Source organism: Engraulis encrasicolus, chromosome 12 (genome assembly GCF_034702125.1).
Source record: "Engraulis encrasicolus isolate BLACKSEA-1 chromosome 12, IST_EnEncr_1.0, whole genome shotgun sequence".
Taxonomy (NCBI): Eukaryota; Metazoa; Chordata; class Actinopteri; order Clupeiformes; family Engraulidae; genus Engraulis; species Engraulis encrasicolus.
Genome location: NC_085868.1, coordinates 51,864,898 through 51,892,367, shown reverse-complemented (window position 1 = coordinate 51,892,367; position 27,470 = coordinate 51,864,898). Strand labels below are relative to the sequence as shown.

The following is a 27,470-nucleotide window of genomic DNA, read 5'->3' as shown; positions in this document are numbered from 1 at the left end:
GTCGTAAGTTGCTCTTGAGTTGGTCTTAAGTTGGTCTTAAGTTGGTCTTCAGTTGGTCTTTAGACGCAAGACCAACTTAAGAACAACTTAAGAACAACTTAAGAACAACTTAAGACCAACTCAAGACCTTGGTTACAACGTTGGTCTTAAGAACGAACAAAATGGCTAACGTCGTTAGCAAAGGCACTGTCGAGAAACGACCCCCTGGTCAGCCTGAAAGCCCTATTAGAGAGGAAGAGAGACAGACACAGAGGGCAGGTAGTGTTCCCAAGCTATCCTACACTTTTATTTGAATGCAGTACCATAAACCTACTGCTCAGAAGGAACCAAGTGGCACATGGAACCAGAACACAATGTATTTACATAGATGCATTTGTAACAGAGAAAAAAAACAACAACAACAACTGTGCATGGTTATATCAGAAGTTCCTCTCTTCGTGAGGAACCAAACAGCCCTGTTTTGAGTTTTAGGGTGGTGGTGGTGGTAGAGGGGGGCATTTCAAGTAGGAGTGGGGTAGGCCTACTGCTTAAAGCGATACGGTACCATTTGTGGAAATAAGCTAATTTTTACACCTCAAATGATTGAACTTTACCTTTCTTCTTTAATGTTCTTCCAGTCGTTCTCTCTGTCAGGGGATGTTTCCTCTAGTTCAAGACTAGCAACCATCATTGACTCCTAAGGGTCCAGCTAACTGTTAGCTGGTCCCATAAGATCCAATGATAAATGCTAGCTTGTGGGTAGAATTTGTATGGCCAGACTCAAGAAACCTCTGGAACTACAGGAGGAAGGTAAAACTCAGTTACTCAACTCAAGGGGAGGTGTAAAAATAGTGTATTTTGCAGGAATGGTACCATATCGCTTCAAGTATCCTAAGCAGCAGGTAAATACAAGATGTATCAAAAACAGACAACAGCCCTGATGCTTCAGAAACATGCGGTATTTCTCAAAGTGAAGTATCCTAGCCTTTCTAGAGCGAGTAATGGGCATTTTACACGGATTACACAGAGTATCCAGTAACTAGTTCTAAGTGTCATTTATAATCGGATACTCCTGCGAAAAATGGGCGCTACTTGCACTAGCAAGGCTAAAAAACTTCGCTTTGAGAAATAACAGTGGTCGCACCTAAAGCGTAGACTAGAGTCGCATGGTAGATGTTCAAGCTTCTGTACTGTACTGTACTGTTCTGTTCTGCGTAGATATCATATGTGCAAACTGAACATCCTCATTGTATGATTGGGTACCAATATAACAGCAAGCACACCTTTACACACTTTCCAGACACATACACACACACAGACACGCGTACACACACAAACTCATACTGTATATACAAGTACACACGCAATCCAAAGGGCAAATCTGCTTGAGCCATGCTACCCTTTGGCACTAAAGCACTCCACATCTACTGCCACTAAATCATTGGGGAACACTTGACATGACGCTGCCGTTAGACAGATGACATAACAGTGTCATAATAGTGTCATAACACAGTCATGGACGTGTTACAAACATTATGTCAATGTCAAACATTTTATGATTGTTGTCATTAAGTGACAATCAGTTGTGGTACAGTAAAGACAGTCAAAACAATGCCAATTTTTCATGACTATAACATGTTTTTGACCTTGGCATAATGTTAATGACTGTCACGACACCGTTATGACACTGAAGTAAAATGATGGCAGCATCAAGTTAAGTGTAACCCATCATTTGCTTCAATGTTTACGAAGCCCTTACAGTAGGTCCAGCTGGAAGCTAGTACACGTGTCCAGTGGCCAATTTCCACATGGAAGAGCCTTGGGCCTTTGTTTTAATCCAAAAGCAAAACAACAAAGACCCATATTTTAAGAGTTTACTACCACTGACTCCTTTGCCATACTGTAAGACCCACTCCAAGTGGACCGTTTTCACCTTCATTTTTTTTTAAAACTGTGGCCAACACTGCTGAACAGACGGACACTGCAGTGATGTCACACTTCCACACTACTGGACCAATCAGAGTACAGCGACAAAGCGAGAGCCAATGTCTCATCTAAGCACCACTGACTGAACATTAAAAAACAAACAAAGAAAAAAACTAACTGTGCTTGCATGAGTACGGGTGTGCGTGAGTGTGTGTTAAAAGGCACTCCAGACTTGTGTGGTGGTGCTGTCTGTGTCTGTCTATTCTACTAATGATACCATTGCATTGTGATGACTGTGTCGGGGTGTAGGCCTAGTGCTTATACTTCAGCCCTGATTTCTCCTCCTCCTATCTTTTTATATGTCCCCCCTTCCATAAGGGGTCTGCTTGTTAAGACAGAGCACATGAGCAATGCATGCAGACTTGCAAAAAGTACACAAATACACAGACGGACTAATGGACGGACGGACGGACGGACGGACGAACGGACAGACACACATGTCTATACACATTTCTCTCTCACAGACAAACACGCGCACACACAACTGCGCACATGTACACACACACACACACACACTTCGGTTTGACGGAGCAGTTTAAATAAGTGTAGGTTGTGGCTTTCCATCTGCGTGTGGCTGGGGGGGGGCAGAGCAGCAGCAGTAGTGGTGGTGGAGGGAAGACTATAAAGTGGTCTTTAAAAGCAACGACGACGACAACAAAAAATAAAAAGATAAATTAAGAAGAGACATTCCATGGTCAGTTTCCTGCTTGCTAGATCTTGGGGGTGTACTATACTAAGAAGCTGGTTCAGGAGTAAACCAGGGGTGAGTTTCTCAAAAGAGAAGTTGTTAGCCTGTTAGCAACTTCGGTAGTAGACAATGGGAAAATGCATTGAAAACAACAAAGTAGCTAATGCAGTAAGCAACTTTGGTTTTGAGAAATTCACCACAGGTTAGGTTGAGAGGTAAATCATCTAATATAAGAGACTGGAGTCCTAATTTTCTTGAGAGCATGAGGACACCCGGTTCTTCTATTAACCCTTTGAGGAGTACCATCACAAATATGTGATTAGAATTTTGCTCAAATTTTGAGTTCTCATTATGAGGTCATAATGTCTTTGGGAGATTTTTAACACAGACGTCTATGGGAGCTGTAGAGTGTTCCAGTAAAATTCTAGAAGAACCTCTAGAAATTCCTTACTCCTCCTTAAAATATCATCTAAGAAGAGCTGGCAGTCCTCATGTTCTTAAGAATATCAGGACTCCAGGCGCTTCTATTAGATGTTTTACGTCTTAACTTAACCTGCTTTACTCCTGAACCAGCTTCTTAGTATAGGCCCCCGATCCAGCACGTTCTACTGTGCCAAATAACACAATAATACACAACAAAACTAACAGGAAGTGATTTCAACTGCCATTAACAACAACAACGAGAGAAAAAACAACAACTCAAGTTTCCTTTAGCGTCTGCTAAGTCCAGTCTGATGTCGACCAGTCTGTTGAGGTCTTCCTTTCTTGCAGAGCTAAACAGTGGCAAACATCGACTGCAGATCGAGCAGAGCTTTAAATGGAAGTGAGGGTGCATTGCAGCCCTCTGGCCACAAGAGGGCGTAAGAGGACACTCTATGGCACTTGTCCAGTCCACTAGGGAAGCCAGGCAGGCGCTTGCAGCCCAACTCACATACTTTACAGCCAAGCCACTAGGCTTCTCACCACTTCCCAAATAAAATAAAACAAAGACATCAAGAGGTAAAAAGTGAACCGGCGCATCATCAGCCATCAACACGTTCTTCACAAGGGTTTTTTTTCTCTTCCATGCAATCACTGTAGCAGACAGTGTCCAGTTTTTTAAACGTGTGATGCTTTTTTTCCTTTTCTTTTCTTTCTTTTTCTTCTTCTTCTTCTTCTTTTGTGTTCACTACACCAAATAAAGTCAGACTCTCCATGGCTATATGGAGACACGAGCAGCTTTCCATGAAATCTCTGATGTCCATTTTGTACAAATAAATAATAACAACAACAACAATAATAATAATAATGACAAAGAATAACGAAACCAAGTCATGAGTGGAATAACAGCAGTTAAAATCAACCCAGCGTCACAGAGTTGGGGGAGGGGGGGACGTGGGTGAAGGTAGGTGTGTGTGTGTGTGTGTGTGTGTGTGTGTGTGTGTGTGTGTGTGTGTGTGTGTGTGTGTGTGTGTGTGTGTGTGTGTGTGTGTGTGTGTGTGTGTGTGTGTGTGTGTGTGTAAGAAGGGAGAGCGACGGGAGGTTGGGATTGAAGATGAATCTTGATGTAATTATATTTCCTTGAAAAGTTATTTTTCTTTCTTTCTTCTTTTGCTTGCTTGGTTTTCCCGCTTGGTTTCGAAAGAGAGCAAAGAGCTGAATTGCCTCGGCCTCCATGGAACAAGCCAACGGGGGTGGGCGTAGGTTAAAACCAGGTCAGCGTGCTATTGGCTACTGCTGGGGTGCTGGGCGGGGCTTGTGGGTGCTTCAGGAGGAGGGATTGGCTGAGGAGGCGGCACTGGGGTTCTGGACGTGCTCTCCACTGCTGGGGTCTAATCAGGAAGAGACGAGACATAGAGCAATACAAGAGATGAGTTACAATAATACAACACAATACAACATGTATTTATATAGCGCAGCATCACAACTATGTAGTTGACTCAAAGCGCTTTCCAAATACACATACACATTCCCACACACGAGCTCTGGAGGCTGTCGTATGGCGAGAATGGTCTGGGGGTTCATGTGAGAAAGAGCACACACACACATGCACATAACACAGTAATAATAGCCCTGAAAATGACTCAGAGATGGCAGAGATCGTAACATAACCTGCAATGGTGAATCTGTAATGTAAATGTGCTACTGACCTGCTTGAGTTATTACTATTACTACTACTGACTAGGGGTGTAAATCAGTGTCCATGACGATACAATTCCATATCAATTTCTTAAGGCAGCGATTCAATTATTATCGATTCAATCGATACTCAAGAATGGCCCACGATACGATACGATACGATACGATTCGATCTGATCTTCAGCCGTAGGATCGATGCATCGATACATATGGATTACATCCCTACTACTGACCTGCGTTTGTGGGTCCGGAGGGGCTGGAGACGGCTCCGGAGCGGGCATGGGCCGGAATCAAGATGGACGCCAGGGACGGGTTACTGGACAACTCTACACGGAGTAAATAAATAAACAACGCAAATAACATTAGAGACGGATTACTGGACAACTCTACACAGAGTACACAAGTAAACAACAACACAAATCATAAATTAGGGACGTTTTTACAGGACAACTCTACACAGAGTAAACAAGTAAACATCAACACAACAACACAAATTAGAGACGGATTACTGGACAACTCTACACGAGTAAACTAGTAAACATCAACAAATAACATTAGGGACGGATGGATTGTGTGTGTGTGTGTGTGTGTGTGTGTGTGTGTGTGTGTGTGTGTGTGTGTGTGTGTGTGTGTGTGTGTGTGTGTGTGTTTCCCCTACCCTGCGTAGTAAAGTTGAAGAGCGGTGGGTGTTGTCTGCCGTTGGGCAGCTTGAGGTTGGGGTCGCGCAGCTCGTCGAAGAAGGAGTGGGCACAGGCCTCCAGGGGCGAGAAGCGGTTGGAGGGGGGGTACTCCAGCAGACGAGAACACAACGCTATCGCCTCCGGGGGCGTACGCGGACGGAAGACCTAAAACACACACAACATGACATTACATTACTACAGTAGAGCGAGCGAGAGCGAGAGCGAGAGCGAGAGCGAGAGCGAGAGCGAGAGCGAGAGCGAGAGAGAGAGAGAGAGAGAGAGAGAGAGAGAGAGAGAGAGAGAGAGAGAGACCTGTGTGTGTGTGTGTACCTTAGTCCATGGGTGTGCTTTGATCTGGGGGAACTTGAACTCTGTGTAGTTCGGATTCATCTCTCGGATCTGCTCTCTACTGGGCGTGCCCAGAACCTAACATACGCAGAGAACACTGATGAGTACATACACCTCTACTGGGCGTGCCCAGAACCTAACATACGTAGACCATGCATGTGCATTAGGGCAGACCCTGTGTAAACTAGAAATTAAGAGTTTCATAGCAAAACGGTGTATACAAACTGTACCTTGATGATCTCCACCAACTGGTCCACTCCACTGTCTCCAGGGAAGATGGGCTGCCCTAGCAACAGCTCAGCAAGCACACACCCTGCTGACCACACGTCTAGAGAGAGAGAGAGAGAGAGAGAGAGAGAGAGAGAGAGAGAGAGAGAGAGAGAGAGAGACACAGAGACAGAGAGAGACAGAGAGAGATTAATATCAGGTTGATATCATCAATACTTCGCATTACCTTACCTATGCTGGAGAGTTACTTGGGTTAGCATTAACGGTAGTTTACCTATGCTGGAGGTGCAGCCAGGTTAGCATTAGCATTACCTAATCTATGCTGAGGGTGAGGTCAGAGTGAATACTCCTAGAATCTCTGGTGAGGTCAGGTTGGCCTTAGCATAGTCAGATTACCTATGCTGCATGTGTAGTCAGATTAGCATTAGCGGTAGCATATCTATGATGGAAGTGTAGTCATGCAAGCATTAGCGGTAGCTTACCTATGCTGGAAGTGTAATCATGCTAGCATTAGCGGTAGCTTACCTATGCTGGAGGTGTAGTCAGGTTAGCATTAGCGGTATTTTACCTATGTTGGAAGTGTAGTCATGCTAGCATTAGCGGTATCTTACCTATGCTGGAAGTGTAGTCATGCTAGCATTAGCGGTATCTTACCTATGCTGCAGATGTAGTCAGGTTAGAATTAGCGGTAGCTTGCCTATGCTGGAAGTGTAGTCATGCTAGCATTAGCGGTAGCTTACCTATGCTGGAGGTGTAGTCAGGTTAGCATTAGCGGTATCTTACCTATGCTGGAAGTCTAGTCAGATTAGCATTAGCGGTATCTTACCTATGCTGGAGATATAGTCAGGTTAGCATTAGCGGTACCTTACCTATGTTGGAAGTATAGTCATGCTAGCATTAGCGGTAGCTTACCTATGCTGGAAGTGTAGTCGGTAGCTCCGAAGATGAGCTCGGGTGCTCTGTAGTAGCGGGAGCAGATGTAGGAGACGTTGGGCTCCCCGCGGACCAGCTGCTTAGCACTGCAGGACACAACACAGCGAACATCAGCAGACATTAGCAACATCACCATACTGTCATTCTTAGCAGATAGAGACATTGCTATCCCAAATTTGCAGTAACTACAATATCCAACCTTATACCAAGCAGTGTTAATTTCGTCAACCATGACTATGACTAAAATATTTCGTCAAAGCCCTTTTTTGATTTTCGTCATTTAGACTAAGACTAAGACTAAATTGGGAAGGCAATGACTAAAATATGACTAAGACTAAAATAGATTTTCGTCATTGTGACTAAGACTAAGACTAAATTTTAAAAAGCTGACTGAATTAACACTGGTAAAATAGAGAAAAAGAGAACCAGTGTGTGAAGAAGTTTCATTCTGCACAGTGTGACAATGTTAAAAAGAGAAGCAGTGTGCTGAGAAGGTTTATTCTGTACAGTCAATGATATATGTTAAAAAGAGAAGGAGTGTGTGGAGAAGTTCTATTATGTACAGTGTTGACTAAAATGACTAAAATGACTAAAAATTGACTAAGACTAAAATTGATTTTCGTCATTTAGACAAAGACTAAGACTAAATTAGGAAGGCAATGACTAAAATATGACTAAGACTAAAATTGATTTTCGCCATTGTGACTAAGACTACGACTAAATCAAAAAAAGCTGACAAAATTAACACTGATACCAAGCTGGTATTACCAACACTGAGGGCTTTCTCTCGGGTTCAATGTTGGCGTAGTTACTGCACTATGCCTTTGTAGAGCTACAGACACAGATGAACAGACACAGACAAACATGCAGAATGAGCTACAGACACAGATCAACACACAGACACACAGACACACACACACAGACACACACACACAGACACACACACAGACAGATAGACAGACAGACACACAGACACACACACACACACACACACACAGACACACACACACAGACACACACACAGACAGATAGACAGACAGACAGACAGACCTGCCAAAGTCGCAGAGTTTGAGGACGGCGGACTCTGGGTCCAGCAACAGGTTCTGGGGCTTGATGTCACGGTGGCAGATGCCATAGGAGTGGATGTAGGCCAGACTGCGGAACAGCTGGTACATGTACAACTACACACACAGACAGAGATACAGACAGAAGAGAAAGAAAATGAATCAGACATATGAATTGTATCACAACAAGGACGAAAATACACCCGTGGGACTGCAATCTGATCATGAACTACATCGCAAAGACAAAAACACAGTAAAATCTGTACGGGAATGTCTGATGAGACCCATTTATATCAAATCTCTCTCTGCACCTTTGTAGGCAGTCAAGACTTTCCAAAGTCATTATGACTATATTTTCTAATGTAGAGCACGTTACCAACATACCAAATGGTGAAATGTTAAATGTAACAAATGCTGCCAATTGACTTTAATATCTTTCCATCATAGCCATGATAGCAGAGAGGAAAACAGGAGTGTTGGTGTTCACCTTGACGTAGATCATGGGCAGCATCTGGCGTGCTCGGCTGTAGTGTCGGGCCACTCGGTACACCGTCTCTGGCACGTAGTCCAACACCAGGTTCAGGTACACCTCGTCTTTCTATACAGGAGACAACAACAACAGGATATAGGTTCAGATACACCTCGTCTTTCTACACAGGAGACAACAACAACAGGATACAACAGGTTAAAGGTTGCAGGTTCGAATCCCGTACCATGAAAATTGAAAACTGAAGTCCGCACACCGAGCTCCTGTTTCTCTTATTTTAAGGCAGCATGCTCATCAGACAGTAGGGGTGTAAATCACAGCCTGCATGACGATACGTTTCGATATCGATTTCTTAAGGCAGCGATTCGATTATCTTCGATACTTAAGAATACCCCAAATACTTTTCCATGTCTATTATGTTTCAGAATTAACAGCTAGGGTATCGAGCAGGAGATTTGAGAGTGCCACAGTATGATTTGATTCAATTGTCGGCCGAAGGATTGATGCATTGATAGCAGGGTTGGAGATAAGCACCCGTCCACCCACCAAGAACGGGTACATTTCAAGGCCGACAGGTACATTTTTCAACCCACCAGTGGCTTTGAATGGTAAAAATGGCTAGTGACTGGTAGATTTTTAAAATCTACCGGCCACAGTGACTGGTCGGGAAAAATGTTAAATTCCACCCCTGATTGATACATATTGATTACGATTACTATTTACACCCACTACTTCCCCCCCCAGCATTACACCTCAGCGCGAGTCCCAGTCTCAGCCCTCAGCCTTCAGACGCTGACTCACTCTCCTGCCTGCCTCACAACAGCAGCAGCTAAATTGGAGCATCCCATTGGCTGGCCGGCAGCAGCGTGGCTGCTGATTGGCTCTCTCCTGATGGCTGGTGCCAGATCTGGAACCCCCAGGTACACACTTACCACTTACTTTCTTACTGCCACCATTGGCAACAGGCAGCACTGAGGCAAAGGTAGGCACTAGGCAAGGGCACGCACGTGTGTGTGTGAGACTATGTGTGTGAGTGAGAGTGAGACTGTGTGTGTGAGAGCGAGAGTGCGCGAGAGAGAAAGTAGGCACCAGGGAGAGAGAAAGGTAGGCACTAGGCAAGGGTAGGCATGGGGGTGTGTGTATGTGTTCCTGTGTCTGTGTTTGTTTGAGAGAGAGACAGAGAGACTGTGATGGCGGTGGGAGAGGAGGTGATGGAGGTGGGAGAGGAGGTGATGGCGGTGGGAGAGGAGGTGATGGCGGTGGGAGAGGAGGTGATGGCGGTGGGAGAGGAGGTGATGGCGGTGGGAGAGGAGGTGATGGAGGTGGGAGAGGAGATTATGGAGGTGGGAGAGGAGGTGATGGCGGTGGGAGAGGAGGTGATGGCGGTGGGAGAGGAGGTGATGGCGGTGGGAGAGGAGTGTTGACTGCACTGGTTTACCTTGTCTCCACTGGAGTAGAAAAAGAATCGCAGGCGGACGACGTTGCAGTGGTCCAGCTTACGCATGATCTGAAGCTCTCGATTCTGCAGGACAGGAGAGGAACAAAACACAAACATTCCTGAATGTCTCGACAAGCGCTGGTTTTCTACTTTCCGCAATGCCATATACACACACACATTCCATGCGTTAATTTCTTAACGGTCAGCAACCAACATGGCAGAGACTTCTGTCCGAGCTTGAATAACATTAATGACTTCACTAGCAATGAATAAACATGTCCTTTCATATACACTGTTGACATGTAATTTTGGGGGTTTCGAGTGCAGGCTGACATGCTGAAAGAGTGAGCTGAATATACTATGGGGAATGGCATCCAGCTCCCTCAGAAAAACAAACCACAATATATATTATAGAAATCCAGGGCAGTCAAAAGTTTCACAGCAGTTAATCCATGTTTTTGTTTTAGGTAATATTGGGTATGACACTAATGCTGAATGTGATATATTGTGCAGCCCTAATGTATGGCAATGGTGGAATTGTAAGGCAATTTATTTTACATTTGTGGAAAGACAAGCGGAGCAAAACATTTAAAAAAATGCAGGCTCAAACCAGTACTGAGGGCATAGGCCGGAACATACTTTCAGAAGGCAGACATTTCTGTATTAAAAATTCTGAATTGGTCTGATGCAACACTTCATATACTTCTCTTCCATTCTGAGCACTTGGCTTTTCATTTAGCTGTAAGTAGCAAAACTAAAACGTAATTAAATGAAGCAAGTTAGACCTTAATATTTCGCTGTGCATTGCATAAATAATACACGCTTCACTTTTGAATAAAAGGGAGATGGTAAATTAATCTTTCCATGAAACCCATTTCTCTACAGACGTGCCTATGGAGAGAGGGAGGCAATTTGAAAGGCGACCCATGGCACAACAGCAGGCTTAGGTAAAGGTGGCGTCTGCACTTGAGTTTTTTTTGCAGAGTTTTGCTTGGTTCGTGTTTCCGCAAGAGTAATACAGGAATAAAAAAAAGGAAAAGGAAAGTAAAATAAAATGAAAGGAAAATAAAGATAAAAGCCGAAGACAAAGTGGGATTTTCCCAATGGGATACAAACGTTTCAAGACTCAAGCCCATCATCAGTGTCTGTATTACTGTATTGGGTGCATCCCAATATGTGACCTTGCCTCCTCCACTTGTGCTTGTCTCCTCGTCCCGCCTCCTGGCCCCTCCTCCGTGGAGAAAACGATAAAGTTTCCCAGCTGTCAGCTTCGCCACAACAACTTTTGGGGGACTGTTTTTCATTCACCATCCCAATTGCAAACGAGAAAATGAGCTTTTGCAAGATATTGAAATATAATGCTGTTGTCAGTGATGTCATCATGACGAGAAGCGAGTGGAGGAGGCAAGTGGAGGAGGCAAGGTCCCATATTAAGATGCACTCATTGCATCGACTATGAGTCCTTTTCTCCTTCCTGCATTTCCCCAGCAGGCTTCACAGGATATGACATCAATCACACGAGCCCACACAAGCTCTCTCGGCCGGCATGATTCACCCCCGCCTGATGACCTCATCATGTGTTGGCTAATTAGAGCCCATTCATAATCTTGACTGCAAGTAAATGGTGAATGGAGTGCATTTATATAGTGCCTTTCCACTCCTTCGAGCACTCAAAGGCACTTTACATTGTATGCCTCACATTCACCGAATCACACTCACACTCACACACCAGTGACAGTGGCTGCCATGCAGGGTCACCAGGATCAAGGTTAATGCCGTGTACAGACCAAGAGCGAACGGAGCAGACGAAGCGATGGAAGTCATTATTTCTCTATGGAGAGCACGCGACCTGCACTACCAAAGCGAATTCGCCAGGAGCGAAGCTTCTTGCGCGACCAGAGCGAATTTTGAAGATTAAACTAAATCTAATCGCAGGCGAATTCGCTCTGACGCTGTTCGGCGAAAACCAATCGGAACGTTCATATCTCCGAATGTCCCAGGCTGTCAAGCCAGAGCCGTTATGTGATTAGCTGAATCAAACATGTCAATGCTGCGTCTGGAGCGAATACAGGGAATTCAAGGCGAAACTTCTTCTGCTACCCACGCTACCAGGCAGCGTAGTTCGCTCTTGGTCTGGACACGGCATAAGTATCGTGCTCAAGGACACATCGATGGGTTCAGGCAGAGCGGGGCTGGAACCTGCAACCTTCTGGTGGCCAAACGGCTCCTCTATCATCTGAGGCACAACCACCCCAGTAGCATTATTAGGCAATAACACCAAGTTATGTAGACTACCTGGAGGACTAAGACTTTTTCAAGACTAATAGCCATCAGAATTGTCAAGCTCCAAAAGGCCTAAAAACTACAAAAAGGCCTGCAACAACTACAGAAGGCCTACAACCAAAAATACTGAATCAAACCAAGATAACGCAAAACACGCCCACTCAATGCAAAAGCGTGTGTTCAAGTTGGGTCTCCTAAGGGGGCGTTGTCCCCTACTACTTCTTCTCTTTTTGAGGTGTTTGCGCAAGACGTGCGCTACCGCCATCTACAGCGCTAAGGGGACTTCATTGATTCTCAACCTCAGAACTCCGAAGGTCTCCTAAAGGGGAGTTCAACGGACATAAAGTGGATACCGGAAAAGAAACAAAATGACGCTTCTTGTTAGATCCACCTTCTTTGCTACAACCCCTTTGAGGAACAATGACCTGGATAAATGAGAATCTTCACAGACACATTGGTGACATGCACGCCATTGAACACAGTAGAAATGCAGTGCTAATATAACACTTGGAGAGTAGTCTGGGGCCAAATACGCTCTAGAACATGTTAATCGACTTTCCAAGTGTTCAATTAGCGCTAAATATTTTTACCGTGAGTCTTTCAAGTCATGTCAACTTTATTGTCAGTTTCTTCATATGCAGAGGTCATATACTATATAAGGAAAGTGTGTTTCACTCTACTGCATGAAAAAAGGTTACAGTGTGTAGGTCAAGATACACGCGACATGTGACTACCTCACCACTGGGGAATGCAGATCCTCTAGCTTCCATCAAATCTAACTTTGCAATAAAGCCTGAAAGCCTTGGATGTTACACTTGTTTTTGATGTACCAGTACACTGCACAAACTGCATAAAAACTGTTTTGATGTAATTTTGCTGACTACAAAAAGGCCTTGAGGCAGCAACATCTGGTACTGAACAACAGTGCTACTGTGCTGTTGCACCATATACGGACACAAAGCTACAACTATACTGCCTTTGAAATAAAGCTAAACCCATGCTGCTGCATTTCTTTTTTTGGTCATACAGCGCTCAATACAATAAAACGAAAAGAGGAAAAAGGAACGCACCCGCGCGCGCACGCACACACACACCTTTTTTTTATCCTGAGGGACTTTCTTGATAGCCACCAACTCCCCAGAGTCAAACGGTTTCACAGACACAGAGACACACACACACACACACAGAGACACACACACACACAGACACACACACACATAGACACACACAGAGAGACACACACACTCTTCATCCTCACCTTAAATCTCTTGTCCTGAAGGACTTTCTTGATAGCGACCATCTCTCCTGAGTCGCAGAGTTTGGCCTGGTAGACGACCCCGAATGACCCGTTCCCTATGACCTTGATGTCCTGGTAGCTGACCTCCTGGTTGCGGTCGGGACCCTGGCCTGGGGTGGCCACTACGGACGTCACCTTACTGCCATCTTTGTCTCCTGAGGAGAGAGCGAGGAGAGAAGAGCAATAGAAATTATATATTATTATTATTACTATGACATTACATATTCTGGACCCACGGACATCACCTTAGTGCCATCTTTATCTCCTGAGGAAGAGAGGGGGGACAAAGAAAGGGAAAAATGAATCATATCACTTTACAATTACACACTCAACTTGAAATTGTGTAAAACATCACACAAGATACAGCTTGTGGTTCAGCTAGAAAGCAGATTGAGAGGAAGTCACAGAGGGATAGTCTAGAACTCTGGAGCGCGAGAGAGCGAGAGAGAGAGAGAGAGAGAGAGAGAGAGAGAGAGAGAGCGAGAGCAAGAGAGACAGGAGTGGAACGTCAGCAGGGGGGAGAAAGTTAAAACAATATCTGCTGATCAGATGGTGGATACAGATAAAGCATTCCTGACTCCTGGTGGCAAAGATCAAGTCACGGCTTGATTGAATGACTCATTCCTTGGGAGTGAGTCAAACCGTACACACACGCACGCACGCACGCACACACACACACACACAGTTACACACTGGAAATGCCAGAGTACGAGTCATCATGGCATTCCTTAGACCATTCATTCATCCTCTTGCTCCCTCTGAAGCTCATATAGGAAGAGAGAGAGAGGAAGAGAGGAAGAGAAGAACAGAGGAAGAGCGGGAGAGGAAGAAGGAGAACAAGAGGGGGAGGAGAACAAGATGGGAGGAGAGGGAGGGAGAAGGAGAGGGAGAGAGGAATAGAGAGAGAGAGAGGAAGAGAGGAGCAGAGGAAGAGGAAGAGTCAGTGAGGTCACACCAGAGGAATGTCCTCAATGGACCTGGAGTGGCTACACTCACCAGATGTATAAAGTGGAGGTAGAAGTACTCTTAACAGGCGAATACACCGGCAGTGACAATAGTAAGCAAAAGAGAATATCGGGACTGTGCAGCAAGAGCAATAGAAGCGATAGAGCATGTCCATTAAAGGACCACTTCAGTCAATTTCAATATGCTGTTGTATAGCTCACACTACCCTTGACTTGTCAGTACCCGGTGACGCCACATTTTTCGGCTCAGCCCTTTCCGAGATCTTAGCTATTCTAATTAATGGGGGCAGTGATTGTTTACTTTACATTAAAAAAAAAAAAATAACATAGGCCTACAAATATTTTCCCAAAAGGTACTGCTGTTTGTTAATTGTCTGCTGATGTTGCATATTCTTTTGGACGGTTTTGGGAATAAATAAAATGTTTTTTTTTTAATGTAAACAAAGCGCTGCGCCCATTACAATGACCAGGATCTCGGAAAAGGCTGAAGAAGAAGGAAAATAAATCTCAGTCACTGACGAGTCCAGGGTAGTGTGAGCATTACAACAGCATGTTGAAATTGACTGAACTGGTCCATTAACCCATTGTAGCCCACAGACACTCAGACACATACAATGCATTCAGGTTCTTGAGATTTGAGGGTGTTTTGGGTATGTTAGAGCTGAATGAACACATTCTTATGCAAAACGAGGGTCCTAGTTTTTAAATGCAACTTATTTCGTGTTTGTATGTGCTTCGGAGGTTGAGATATTTAGGATTTAATAGGCAAAGGACACCCTTTCCCAAAAAGGGCTTAGGCTAGAATGGGTTATAAGCAGAATGCAAGCTACATTCCCATTGGTGAACCACATCACAGCTCATTTGCACAATATTAATTCGCTCAAATCCTATGGAAACTAAAGGATGGCCCCATCTCCAGATGACTCATTGAGATGACTCATGCTATGGACTGGAGTAGACGGTTTCCCTCCATATTGGACACTAGAGGATGCCCATCTATAGAGCCTCCCTGAGCTCTGCTCTCTCCATTGTTCTGTTGCTGTGTGCTGTGTACGGTGTGTAGTCTATTCAGCAGACCGCTACGTAAGCTTACATACCAGATCCATTCCAGATGATGAGTCATGCCTCAACCTTCCTCCTCACGTGCACACCAGGGCCCTCATCAGCTGGGGCCTATATACTAAGAGGCTGGTTCAGAAGTAAACCTTCCTGCTCAGATGCACACCAGGGCCCCGTGATCAGCTGATCTCTTACTCACACACCGCCACCCCAGGTAGCTTTTTTTCCACCTAGTACGGTGACGCCACAGATAGCTAGACTCGGCTTCTGATTGGACTGCTCCTCTTCATATGGACAATAAAGGATGGGATGCCCATCTTTAGAGCCTCCCTGAGCTGGTCATTCCATTGTTCTGCTGCTGTGTACAGTGTACAGTGTGTAGTCTCGTCTATTCAGCTGACAGCTACGTAGCAGATCCATTCCAGATGATGAGTCATGCCTCAACCTTCCTCCTCAGATGCACACCAGGGCCTTCATCAGCTGATCTCTCACTCACACACCGCCACCCCAGGTAGACTTGGCTACTTGATTCAATTACACTTTACGGTATTTGGTGTCAATCCCTGTTATTTAGCTCCCTGATTGCATCAGGAACTAATAGAAACTGTAGACAGCAATTTAGTCTGTAACATTACATTACATTACATTACATTACATTACATTACATTACATTACATTTAGCAAACGCTTTTGACCAAAGCGACTTACAAGGAGGAGATTCAAGCAGGTACAGAGTGAGGGCTCAGTACAGAGTACAGCAGTAAAGTAATGTGGGGAACAGATAGAGAGGTCATCTCATTAAGTTAACCCCATCACATTGATGGTCCAGCCAAATAGCATAGGTTACAGTCAGGCCTGGAATTTCGTAATTTTAGGGGCAAGGCCACTTGCCCTTTTGAGTTGTCAATTTTTTAAGGGCACAAAGGCCAAAAGCCAGGGCACCAAGGCCATAAATTTAAAAAAAAAATCTAGCAGTCAAATTGAAATATAAATAAATATAGTATCAGGCTGACTGGGTATAATTCAGAGCAAATGAAGTGCAAAATACAAGACAGTGTGAAGGGTAGTGTGACCATGTTCATGCCAGCAAAAAGGAGGACCTGTTTTTGGCCAGGGGGTTTCGGGGTCCTCCCCTAAGAAAAAATGTGCTTCTTAGATGCAATTTCATGCATTTCAATCAATTAGGCGTCAGAAAGGGCATAGAGGCCACTGTGGCCTTATGGCAGATACTTTTTTCCCTCATGGCCCTCACAAAATTCCTGCCCTGGTTACAGTACACAAGTGACTGAGGCCAGATCAGAGCCATAGAAAGTGGGGCACCTAAGTCACGCCCTCTACTTCCTGGTTCATGGGGCAGAGGGAGTCAACAAATGAATACTGGGCATTAAAATGAGTGATTTTTGGATTTGTGGTGCAAAGGCGGAGGTTCAAGGTTTGGATTGGTGTCAAAAAAACACTACTTTTCAAGCCCAGTAATTCTTTTTTGACTTCCCCTGCCCCATGAACCAGGAAGTAGAGGGCGTGACTTAGGTGCCCCATTGAGGAAAGACACGAGCAGCAGAGATAGATAGCAACTGTAGACGTCACTCAGGACACCAACGCAACAGGAAGTCACACCAGATAGAGACGAGCTGCAGGGCAGGGAACAGAACTATGACAACAAACATCAGAGAATACTGAAGAAGTCCCGACACTGAAGAAGGTTAACCCTGAAACGTCTGACGCCGGGCAATAAACCACAAAACTTGGAGTGCTGTCCTGCTCTTTATTTAATTCATATATTCTCGAGGAATGAGCACCCAGTTGTTCGCTTTGTTTGAGTTGAGCGCGTTACACCCCTCAGTTTAATAAACATCATAGCAAATCATTGAGGTCACAGTCACATAGCTTTGGTCCTGCAGGGCACAGACACAGTTAGGGCCTTGGCTACATCAGCTGATGCCTGATTCCTGTTCATAGCCCTGCCGCTGTACACTGCCATTCAGAGGTGGTCTACTTTTTATGGTGGGTATACTGTATATTTGAGCATTTTTTGAAGTGGGTATACTGTATATATTTGTGCTATTCAAAACAATGGATCAATCAATTTTAAGTGGGTATACTGAAATCCCTGAAATTTAGAAGTGGGTATACTCCGTATACCTGCGTTCTACGTAGACTACACCACTGCTGCCATTGAAGAGAGACAGGAGGTTGAAACAGGGTAGCCTGATTATCATCGACGTTCACGTCTCTTCGAGACTTAGTCTGACTGACCAAGGGCATAATAACAATCAACATTTCCCAAACTTCATGGTTGACCCCCCCTCCCTTATTTTACTTCTATTTGTTTGCTTACCGACAAAGTGTGAGGAGTTCCCGTATTTTCGGGAACTCAGAAAGTACTTGCATTGCTCTTGACCTGACTAGTTGCAACACTGAAAGTGTTGCGTCACTAGGAGGGCACAGCCTGGCTATCCCCGGCGTAAGTTACACGAGAGACTGAGGCCAGATCAGAGCCATAGAAAGCCATTGAGGAAAGACACGAGCAGCAGAGAGAGATAGCAACTGTAGACGTCACTCAGGACACCAACGCAACAGGAAGTCACACTCACACCAGACCAGAGAGTTTGTCCCCTGCAGCTCATCTCCATGGCAACTACTATACACAACAGGACCGCTCACGTCATAATCTGACACCACGATTCTATCTGATCTTACACCGTCATCACAGCAGCCCCTTGGAGGTACAGTCGTTTAGCCCAGGGGTTCCCAAACTTTCCCCTGACAAGCCCCCACGTATACCAGTAGATTCCAGCCAAGGCCCTCCTGACATGAGCTGTACCCCACTACTTTTTCCATGCACCCGTTTTCACAATCTAATGAAGTGGATGCAATCCTAAACCCATTCAAGTACTACAGAAAGCATAGCATATGATGAAGTAGACCAGTGGTTCTTAACCTGGGGTGCGGGCACCCCCTGGGGGTGCGGCAGGGATTTCAGGGGGTGCGCAGAATTTTGTTTGTGTTTAGGTTGTGACCAAAATTCTGCAAGCAAACATTATTATTAGCAGAGGTGCACCGGAAATTTGGCCGCAGAAAATATTTGGCCGAAAACGCAAGAAAAGACACTTTCGGTTTTTGGCCGAAAGCCAATTGAGCAGAATAGAAAATGAATTGAAAATGGGCATTAAACTAATTTCACTTCTGTTCTACTCGAACATTTGAAGACTCCAAATACACATTTATTTTCTTTCAAAAACATGTCAAAACATTTATTGTAAACCGTAGATTTCAGCAATATTTAAACATAGTGAAAAACCTACTTTTTGATCACTTTTGACTGAATTGTAATATTCGGTTTCGGTTTTCGGCCAAGTGATTAATTATTATTCGGTTTCAGTTTCGGCCCGAAATTTTCATTTTGGTGCACCTCTAATATAGGCCAAAAAAAAAAACCCAGATTAAAACATGTTTTGGTCCCCATGTAAAGGCATTGATTAATGTCTCAAGCAAGAATCATTGTAATTAATCACTAACATATTTTTTTTAGCATGTATACGTGTAGACGCTTCAATTGGGGGTGCGCAACTTGTCTTGGGCACAGGTAAGTTCTGCTTTAACAAAAAAAAGGTTAAGAACCGCTGAAGTAGACAATGATTCAACAGGGATTGTTAAGCTTGATTTTTGTTTAATTTGGCTACTTACTGTAAGGTGTCCAATTTACTAAAATTAGTCATTTTATTTAGCTATACTTTTCCTGCCAGCCTTCCGTGGCCCCCCTGGCATCCCCTTGCGGCCCCCCAGGGGTCCTAGGGCCCCACTTTGAAAACCACTGATTCAGCCCATGTGGCTACGTCAGGAGCTGATTCAGAGCAGAATACTACTGTATTGCAGCAAGACTCACAGAAAGCAGAAGTGTCAATGACGTTTTTAGTAGTAACACACGTCAGGGTGTTGTAACCATAGCTATTGCCACAATCTGTAGGTTAAGTGATTTGTTTTAGTGGATCATCTAAGAAGCACTGCAGTATATAATTCAACAATTAAGTTACTCATTCATTTATGCATTAGCTGTGGGGATTGAGTCTCCAAAAAGCGGTCATAGACCAAGACACAGTTACTCTAGAGCAGTGTTTCCCAACCAGGGGTACGTGTACCACTAGGGGTACGCGAGCACACTGCAGAGAGTACGTGGAAAAATTTATCACTAGCTACCAAATATATGGCATGTAGTAGGGGTGGGCGATATGACGATATTATATCGTGAATCGCGATATTGAGTAAAATATCGTCTCGAATCTGCCAAAGTGGAGAAATCGTATAGATCGTCTTGCAGTGCGGATGTTTATTATCGGGCTGGGCGATTCACCCTCAAAAAAAAATCTAGATTTTTTCATAGAAAAACTCGATTCACGATTCACGATTCGATTCAATACCCCCCCCCCTCCCCCCCTCAAAAAAAAAACAAAAACCTCATGTCGAGTTCTCTAGGCCCCTACGTGGTTGTGTGTGTGTGTGTGTGTGTGTGTGTGTGTGTGTGTGTGTGTGTGTGTGTGTGTGTGTGTGTGTGTGTGTGTGTGTGTGAGAGAGAGAGAGAGAGAGAGAGAAGGAGGCTCTGTTTGTGTGCCGATGCCTCTGGTGTGTGTGAGTGAAGCCTACTCGGACTGGACCAGTTTATATGGACATGGGGTAGCCTATAGCAGGGGTTTTCAAAGTGGGGGCTGGGGACGCCTGGGGGGCCGTGAGAGAATGCCAGGGGGGCCGTGGCAGGTTGGCACGGAAAATGTAGCAAAATTAAATGAATAATTGAATTAATTGACTAACCTAAGTAGCCAAAATAAACCAAAAATAGGCTTAAATCCCAGTGGAATCATTTTGTTCTTTACAATATTTATGTATTATGCTTTCACATGAATGGTATTTGGAATACACAAACTGTATCAAGGTGGGAAACTGGGTGCACAGAAAAAATAGTGTGGCACTTCCCATGTCAGGGGGGGCTTGGCTGGAATCTACCTGTATGTGGAGGGCTCATAGTAAAGTTTGGGAACTCCAGGCCAAAATAGCCTAATGTAATTTTATCTCAGAACATTGCTAATAGAAATGACCAGTTGGGATTACATTGAAACATCTCAGAGAAGGAACAAAAAATGTGAGGGGTAAACCCTCAGGCACTGTTGAGATTTGTCGTCACGTGCCATCCATCCCCACAATATATTAATGATTTTTAAGCATTAGGCTAATATTACAGATGCATGGAGGCTCTTGTCCCAGATTAACAAATTTAGCAATTGTCTGCTGGTTTCCTAACCCATCAGAGCCCATATTAATGCGTCTGAACTCATGTCGATGCATCTGAACACTGCTGCGTTAACACAGCGAAAACATTTTGGAGCAACACCCTGACTAAAACAATGCTTACTTCAAGACGGTAACGTAGATTATCGCGTTTCATGCAGACATCATAGGGTCGCATTCGCACATGATTAGAACTAGTTTTACAGCGGGTAATTTATCCGGATTGCTTCACAGGTGGTAAAACTCTCTGCGAAGTTTACCGATATTGCCGTTATCTTTACTGACATGGCGCGTTCAGACGCGGTTATTATTACTTTATCACAAGTCTCCTCATTGAACTAGTCGCGTCCGGGTAGGGATTTAGAGAGAGGGGGGAGAGAGCGCGCGAGAGACTGAGTGCTCCGTGTGCTTGGGTGTGTGTGTGTGTGAGCGAGAGGGAGGGAGAGAGATTCCTTTCAACTCACATATGTTGGTTAAGATTATACAGGCGAGGAGCGCATCCAAAACTTTAAGCATATATTGAACACCTCTCTTCTCCGCCGAATAAATTTGAAACATATCCGTAGTAGGTAGGGCTAATTGCATCCGTGATTGCTTTCCACCTTGCTCCACTCTTGTGGTAGGGGTAGAGTAGTTTGTTTAGCATTTTCTCCGCGATATGTTTTCGTTTCAAATATTGAAACAATATTGTAGTCCGGCTGCTAGCTTACGTTACGACGACAACATTGTCATTCACAATTTACAAAGTGGTATTGTTTGGTATTCATCATTGGCAAAACTAGGAGGTAGTGTCACCTTTTTTGAACAGGAGCCTGTATTCTTCACCTGTTTCACTATATTTCTGTCTAACTATTTCACTCACCACGTCTGTTTGTGCATGTAAAGGGGGAGGAGACACAGAGAATGCAATAGGTAGGCCTACGTCTCCAGGGGTCTTGGCGAACGTAATGCAATGCGTGCGCTGTGCGCTTGGATACGTAAACTGCGTAGGGACGGAGGATTAAAAAAAATAATAATCGTATAACGCGATTTCTCAAAAACCAAATCGATTTGACGTTCACACTCGATTTAAAAATCACATCGATTTTTTGCCCAGGCCTACATCAGAGTGACGTTTTCTCACTTGTGTTGTTGTCTTCACTTTATTCTTTACATTATTGTATTCCACTTGTACACTTTATGAGAGTATCATCAGTGTGTTAACATTTTATTGACTGCAAATTACAAATTGCAAGTATATGAAAGTTGTTTTTTGTTGTTTTTATTTTTTGGATGGAAGATCGTGATAAAAAATCGATATCGTGATTTCATGTTAAAAAATCGTGATACAACATTTTTGCCATATCGCCCACCCCTAGCATGTGGTCACATTAGGATGGAGGAGCAGATATAGAGCATGAGTGAGGGGGGTACTCATCATATAGCAAAATGAAAAAAAAGTTAGGAAACACTGCTCTAGAGACAGCCCAACTACAGTACGCAAAAAAGGCCGCTCAGGTCATAATCTGTCCCCAAGATTGTATCTGATCTTTCACCATCATCACAGCACAGCACAGCACAGCACAGCAGGTCCCTAGTTGGAGGCACAGTCACATTGCCAAGGCTGCAGTGGCTGATTCACAGTGGAGCCCATGGGAGGCCATGGGAGGACACAGGCAGCAGAGAATGCAACTCAACTGTTTCCTGCAGAATGTGGCAGGCAGGGGGCTAGGTGCAGGTAGCCTGATTATCATCGACTTTTAAATCTCTTCGAGACTTGGTCTGACCAAGAGCATACCAATTAACATTTCCCAAACTGCATGGTAGACCCACCTCCCTTGGTTTGCTAATGGTTGTTTGCTTCACGGAAAAGTGGGAGGAGTTCCCGTTTCTTTGGGAGCTCAGAAAGTACTTGCATTGCCCCTGGCCTGACTAGTAGCAATGCTGAAGTGGCATCGCTAGGAGGGCATGGCCTGGCTAAGGTGCAGGGCTCTACATGAACAGCAGCCAGCCTGCAAAACGCTGGTAATATTTCAGTTTGGCTGGTACAAAAAAACAACTTAGTTAGGGATGCACGATGTATCGGCCAGATGTATCGGTATCGGCCGATATCTGCCAATATTCAACACATCGGACATCGGTCTGATGGGTAAAACTGGGCCGATGTTAACGCCGATGTTTTTTTTTATATGTTAGGGATCTAAAAGAATGGACTTGACTATGACTTCCACTGTTTGTCTTCTATTTTGTCTCTATTTCTTATCTAATTATCACAGGGAGTTAAAAAGTGTTTTTGGAGATAAGACGACATTCAAAAATTCAGTTTGTTTGCATCATTGTCATCTCTTTTTTTTAAAAAGAAAGAAAAACATCGGTATCGGTTAATATCGGTTATCGGCCAAAACCGCAATATCAATATCGGATATCGGTATCGGCCGAAATTTTTCACATCGTGCATCCCTAAACGTAGTAGTAGGGCTGCTCGATATTGGAAAAAATCAATATCACGATATTTTAAGCGATATATACGAAATTCCCAACCCCCGCCACTATTATCGTAGTGGAGTAGCAAGCAAAATGGCTTTCTAGTTTCTAGTGCTCTCTAGTAGCATAATGTCTAGTAAGTCTGCGTGAATGTAGACTTGAGGAGAGCGCGAGACTCGAGAGGCGTCTATTTTTCTCGACATAGAGCTAGTTCTGATGTATCACCCCTGCGTTTTTCTTAATCCCTTGGCTGCCATACTGCACCGTAGCGTTGCAAATGACAAAATATTACGATATATGAATTTTGATATTGATATCACGATATATGATGAATATTGATATCGCGATATAAATACAGTATATTGCACAGCCCTACTTAGTAGCCACTTTAACCCAATAGTGAGTATGTGTTTGGCTACTAAGATTTACATCTACAGTACTAGCCATTTTGGCTAGTGATGAAAGCCCTGTTTAGGAGGCATCAGAGACGTGACTTGACTGACGGGCTGTTCTTGGTTTATTGATGAATCAACTTACATTCATCAACTTACTTCCATTATACAAAAAGATTGGATACGTCACAGATTTCTGGCCAGAAACACCAGCCTGTCAATATGTTCTGGCTTCAAGGACGCTCTCAAAGGTAGGTCACTATTGCCACGATTAAATCACGATTAAAATTTCGACTTCGATTTCACTAATTTATCACGATTTTCGATTAATTGTGCAGCCCTAGTGTAGTGTGTACATCATAATACGGCACCAAAACAGTAGCATGAGGGAAACATGTGATCTCAGGCTCTTCCACTACTGAGACAGGAGCAGAAGGAAAGACGGATAGAAGGAAGGAGGGAGGGAAGGAAGGAGAAGAGGAGTTGCATGTCATATTACATTACATTACATTGCATTTGGCAGACGCTTTATAACCAAAGCGACTTTCAAAAGAGGACATAATCAAGCCAACATCACAAGCAAATACAAAGTGCACAGGAGATATACAGAACAACAAGTGCAGCTGCAAAGAGGGGTTAGTTTTCTTTTTTTTCTTGTTTTGTTTTAATACAGAGTAAATAACGAGTACACACACACACAAACACACACACACTTAACTAAACTAAACATCATGTCAAGAGTCTGCCCTGGGGCAAAGCCAGCTCAAGCTGTCATACATACTGTCATACAGTGCTAGCATGTTCTCTCTCCTCCATTCACTCTCTGTCTATCTCTGTCTCTCCTCAAAACCAAACTGAAATTCCCCTTACCTTGTGATTAACACAAACACAAGACATCGGACCACCAGACACACCTACACCCAAGATGTACAAGGCAGTTCCCTCTCACACACACACACACACACACACACACACACACACACCTCTGACGTTTCATTAGACGTGGTGGCAGGCCACTCCCATTATTTAAAGGGATGGCATCTAGGATATGAGCACGTTATGAGTCAGCTGATGACTAGACTGATAAAGAGGTAATTGAAGAGAGAGAGAGAGAGAGAGAGAGAGAGAGAGAGAGAGAGAGAGAGAGAGAGGAGAGAAAAGAGAGAGAGAGAGAGAGAGAGAGAGAGAGAGAGAGAGAGAGAGAGAGAGAGAGAGAGAGAGAAGAGACTGCCAGTCTGTAATCATGACTCCAGGGACAAAATCTTTGCTGATCTAAGGGGACTTAGATGCACTACACTGCTTGCTGTGAGAGAGAGAGAGCGAGACAGAGAGAGAGAGAGAGAGAGAGAGAGAGAGAGAGAGAGAGAGAGTGGGAGACTGCCTGCCAACCAAAGACATTAGTCACATTGAGAGACAACGAGCTCCAGTTTCCTCTTTCTTTGTGTGGTCAGCGGCACTGGAGTGGCGGACAGACAGACAGACAGATACGGGCCGGGTAGGGGTAAGGGAAAACCCTGGGACAGCACCAGACAGTGCCACGCTTCTGGGGCTAATATGGGCCGGGTAGGGGTAGGGGGGGGGAAACCCTGTGACCACAAGACAGTGCCACGCTTCTGGGGCCTATTCTAAGAAGCTGGTTTAGGAGTAAACCAGCATAAGTTAAGAGGTAAATCATCTAATAGAAGAGGCTAGAGCCTGGAGCCTGGACACCCGTCTGGAGTGGGGGATAGACAGACAGGCTGGGTAGGGGTGGGAAACCCCTGTGACACCACCAGACAGTGCCACGCTTCTGGGGACTATACTAAGAAGCTGGTTTAGGAGTAAACCAGGTTAAGTGAAGAGGTAAATCATCTAATAGAAGAGCCTGGAGTCCTCATTTTCTGAATATTCTCCTCTGTCCTCTGGAGTTGAGGCTAGACAGACAGGCTGGGCTTATACGGGCAGGGGTGGGAAAACCCTGTGACCATCAGACAGCCCCATGCTTCTACTCTGATGGACTCCAGGCTCTTCTATCAGATGATTTACCTCTTAACTTAACCTGGTTTAGTCCTGAACCAGCTTCTTAGTACATCCCTCTGGAGTGGAGTACAGTTCTAGACTGGCTAATACAGGCCGGGGTGAGAAAACCCCATGACACCGCCAGACAGACACTCCAACACTTCTGCTCTGCTGTGCTGACAGAGGGAAGACAGGGGAGTGAGAATGCGAAAGCACAATCCTAGTAGGCAAAGACATAGATTTGCCTTGGAAAGCGGTGTGGGCATTACAATGGCAGGCAAATTGTAAGGGTATGCCATTTTTGCATTGATGTGTAGTTGTGAGAAAGTGGTGGGGAGGGGACAAGCTAGGTAAGGTGCATCTTAGAAGTGGTATAGTCAAGACATGTCCTCGCCATTCGGACCCAAAAGTACACTCATGCTAGTAGGACTAGGTCCACACAGTACAAGACATCGCAACAGAGAGGAGACTCGATCATAAAAGTGTCCTGGCTATTGCTTAGCAATAAACCTTTGCTTTGCAATTTGATGGTGACATAATGCACATGGTTGCATTGCAGTAGAACTTGACATCAGCAAAATTGCATCTGATGATGATGACATGATTAGCTTACGTAAAAGAAATGACAAAGACAGTAGTATTTTGACAGCTACATCTGTCTAACTACACAGACAGAAATTGAGCTGTGACAAACAGCAGTTTAGCTGTCAGGTTAATTCGTAACGGCACAATAACATTCACAGACATCTGATGAGTATAAAGGTGTAGGTTTGGCTTGGGTAAAAAGAGTTGGGTGGCAATAGGTTCATCTCAAATGTGGTATGGACATGTCCCCAACACCCACACTTAAAAATTACACCCATGGAAGAGTACACTTACTGCTGACTTTCACGCTTCCGAAGGCGGATGGCTGCGGCGCTGGCTTACAGCTCTCGGCGAACGAGGTGGTTCTGGGTCGGCCCGACATGCTTCTCCGACTCCCGTAACTCCCTCGGATATTTGAAATGTGCTGAACCCGTTTAAAGCAAGCGCGATGTCCACTCTCCGTGTGGGATACTTGTACCAAAGTCCAAAGGAGCAGCTTTGTCGTACTCCGAAATCCAGTTGTTCCCCTCTGATTCCCCCTACTCACAACTCTGCCCTCTAAACGTAAGCTAATATGAGTTTACCCCACTGCTGCCACCTTTCTAAAACGACAAAACTGAAAACCTGCCAGTATCTACACAAACTGAAACCGTGTTCTCTTTTAAAAAGCAATAAGGATTTGATGGCACAGCAGGGATGCGTTACAGAAATGTCACAACTGAAATCACTCGCAACTGATAGCTATTAGCCAGCTAACAACCGCGCTGCCTTGCCTAGCTAGGTGGTGGATCTAGCTAGCTGGTTGGTTACAGCAAGAAGCTGGGTTGTATTTAAAATCGCAGAACTTGAACTGACAGACACTAATCTCAGTCAGTGCTAGTCCCTTTTACGAACTTTGTTCCAGTGACAAATCGTTCATAAACCGAACCGTACCACACTGTCTGACCACGGCTACTGGCACTGGGTAACTGGAAAAGCTGCATTAGCCACAGCTAGCGGCTAACACCAAATCTATTCAATCTGACCAAAACACGCAGCGGATAAAAAATAATATAAAACACACTTTAAAACAATTTCCCAGCTGATGAAGTCCGTTAGGTCTGATAAACGCGACAGGAAAGAAAATCGGCGTTTTGTTTTCGGGTAGAATCCAACGGATGGGCTCCCCGACAAGGAGTCCTTCCCTTCTCTGCCTGGCT

General features: G+C 44.5%; 1 protein-coding gene across 1 annotated transcript; it reads right to left on the bottom strand.

Annotated features, from left to right (window-relative positions):
• Positions 1–259: 259 nt before the first annotated feature.
• LOC134459926 (glycogen synthase kinase-3 beta-like) lies at positions 260–27,470 on the bottom strand. The gene is made up of 11 exons (XM_063212430.1): positions 26,566–27,470; positions 13,491–13,684; positions 9,950–10,033; positions 8,512–8,622; positions 8,011–8,141; positions 6,940–7,046; positions 6,030–6,127; positions 5,782–5,877; positions 5,430–5,616; positions 5,005–5,097; positions 260–4,464 (listed from the first exon to the last, which is right to left on the bottom strand). The coding sequence occupies exons 1-11, from the start codon at positions 26,651–26,653 to the stop codon at positions 4,400–4,402; spliced, it is 1,254 nt and encodes a 417-aa protein (XP_063068500.1). The 5' UTR covers positions 26,654–27,470; the 3' UTR covers positions 260–4,399.

Excerpts from the sequence above, each read along its gene's own strand:
- LOC134459926 (XM_063212430.1), bottom strand. The coding sequence starts at position 26,653 with ATGTCGGGCCGACCCAGAACCACCTCGTTCGCCGAGAGCTGTAAGCCA. Across the intron at positions 8,623-9,949 it reads TCTACTCCAGTGGAGACAAG|AAAGACGAGGTGTACCTGAA; the intron begins GTAAACCAGTGC and ends TCTCCTGTATAG. Across the intron at positions 7,047-8,010 it reads AAACTCTGCGACTTTGGCAG|TGCTAAGCAGCTGGTCCGCG; the intron begins GTCTGTCTGTCT and ends TGTGTCCTGCAG.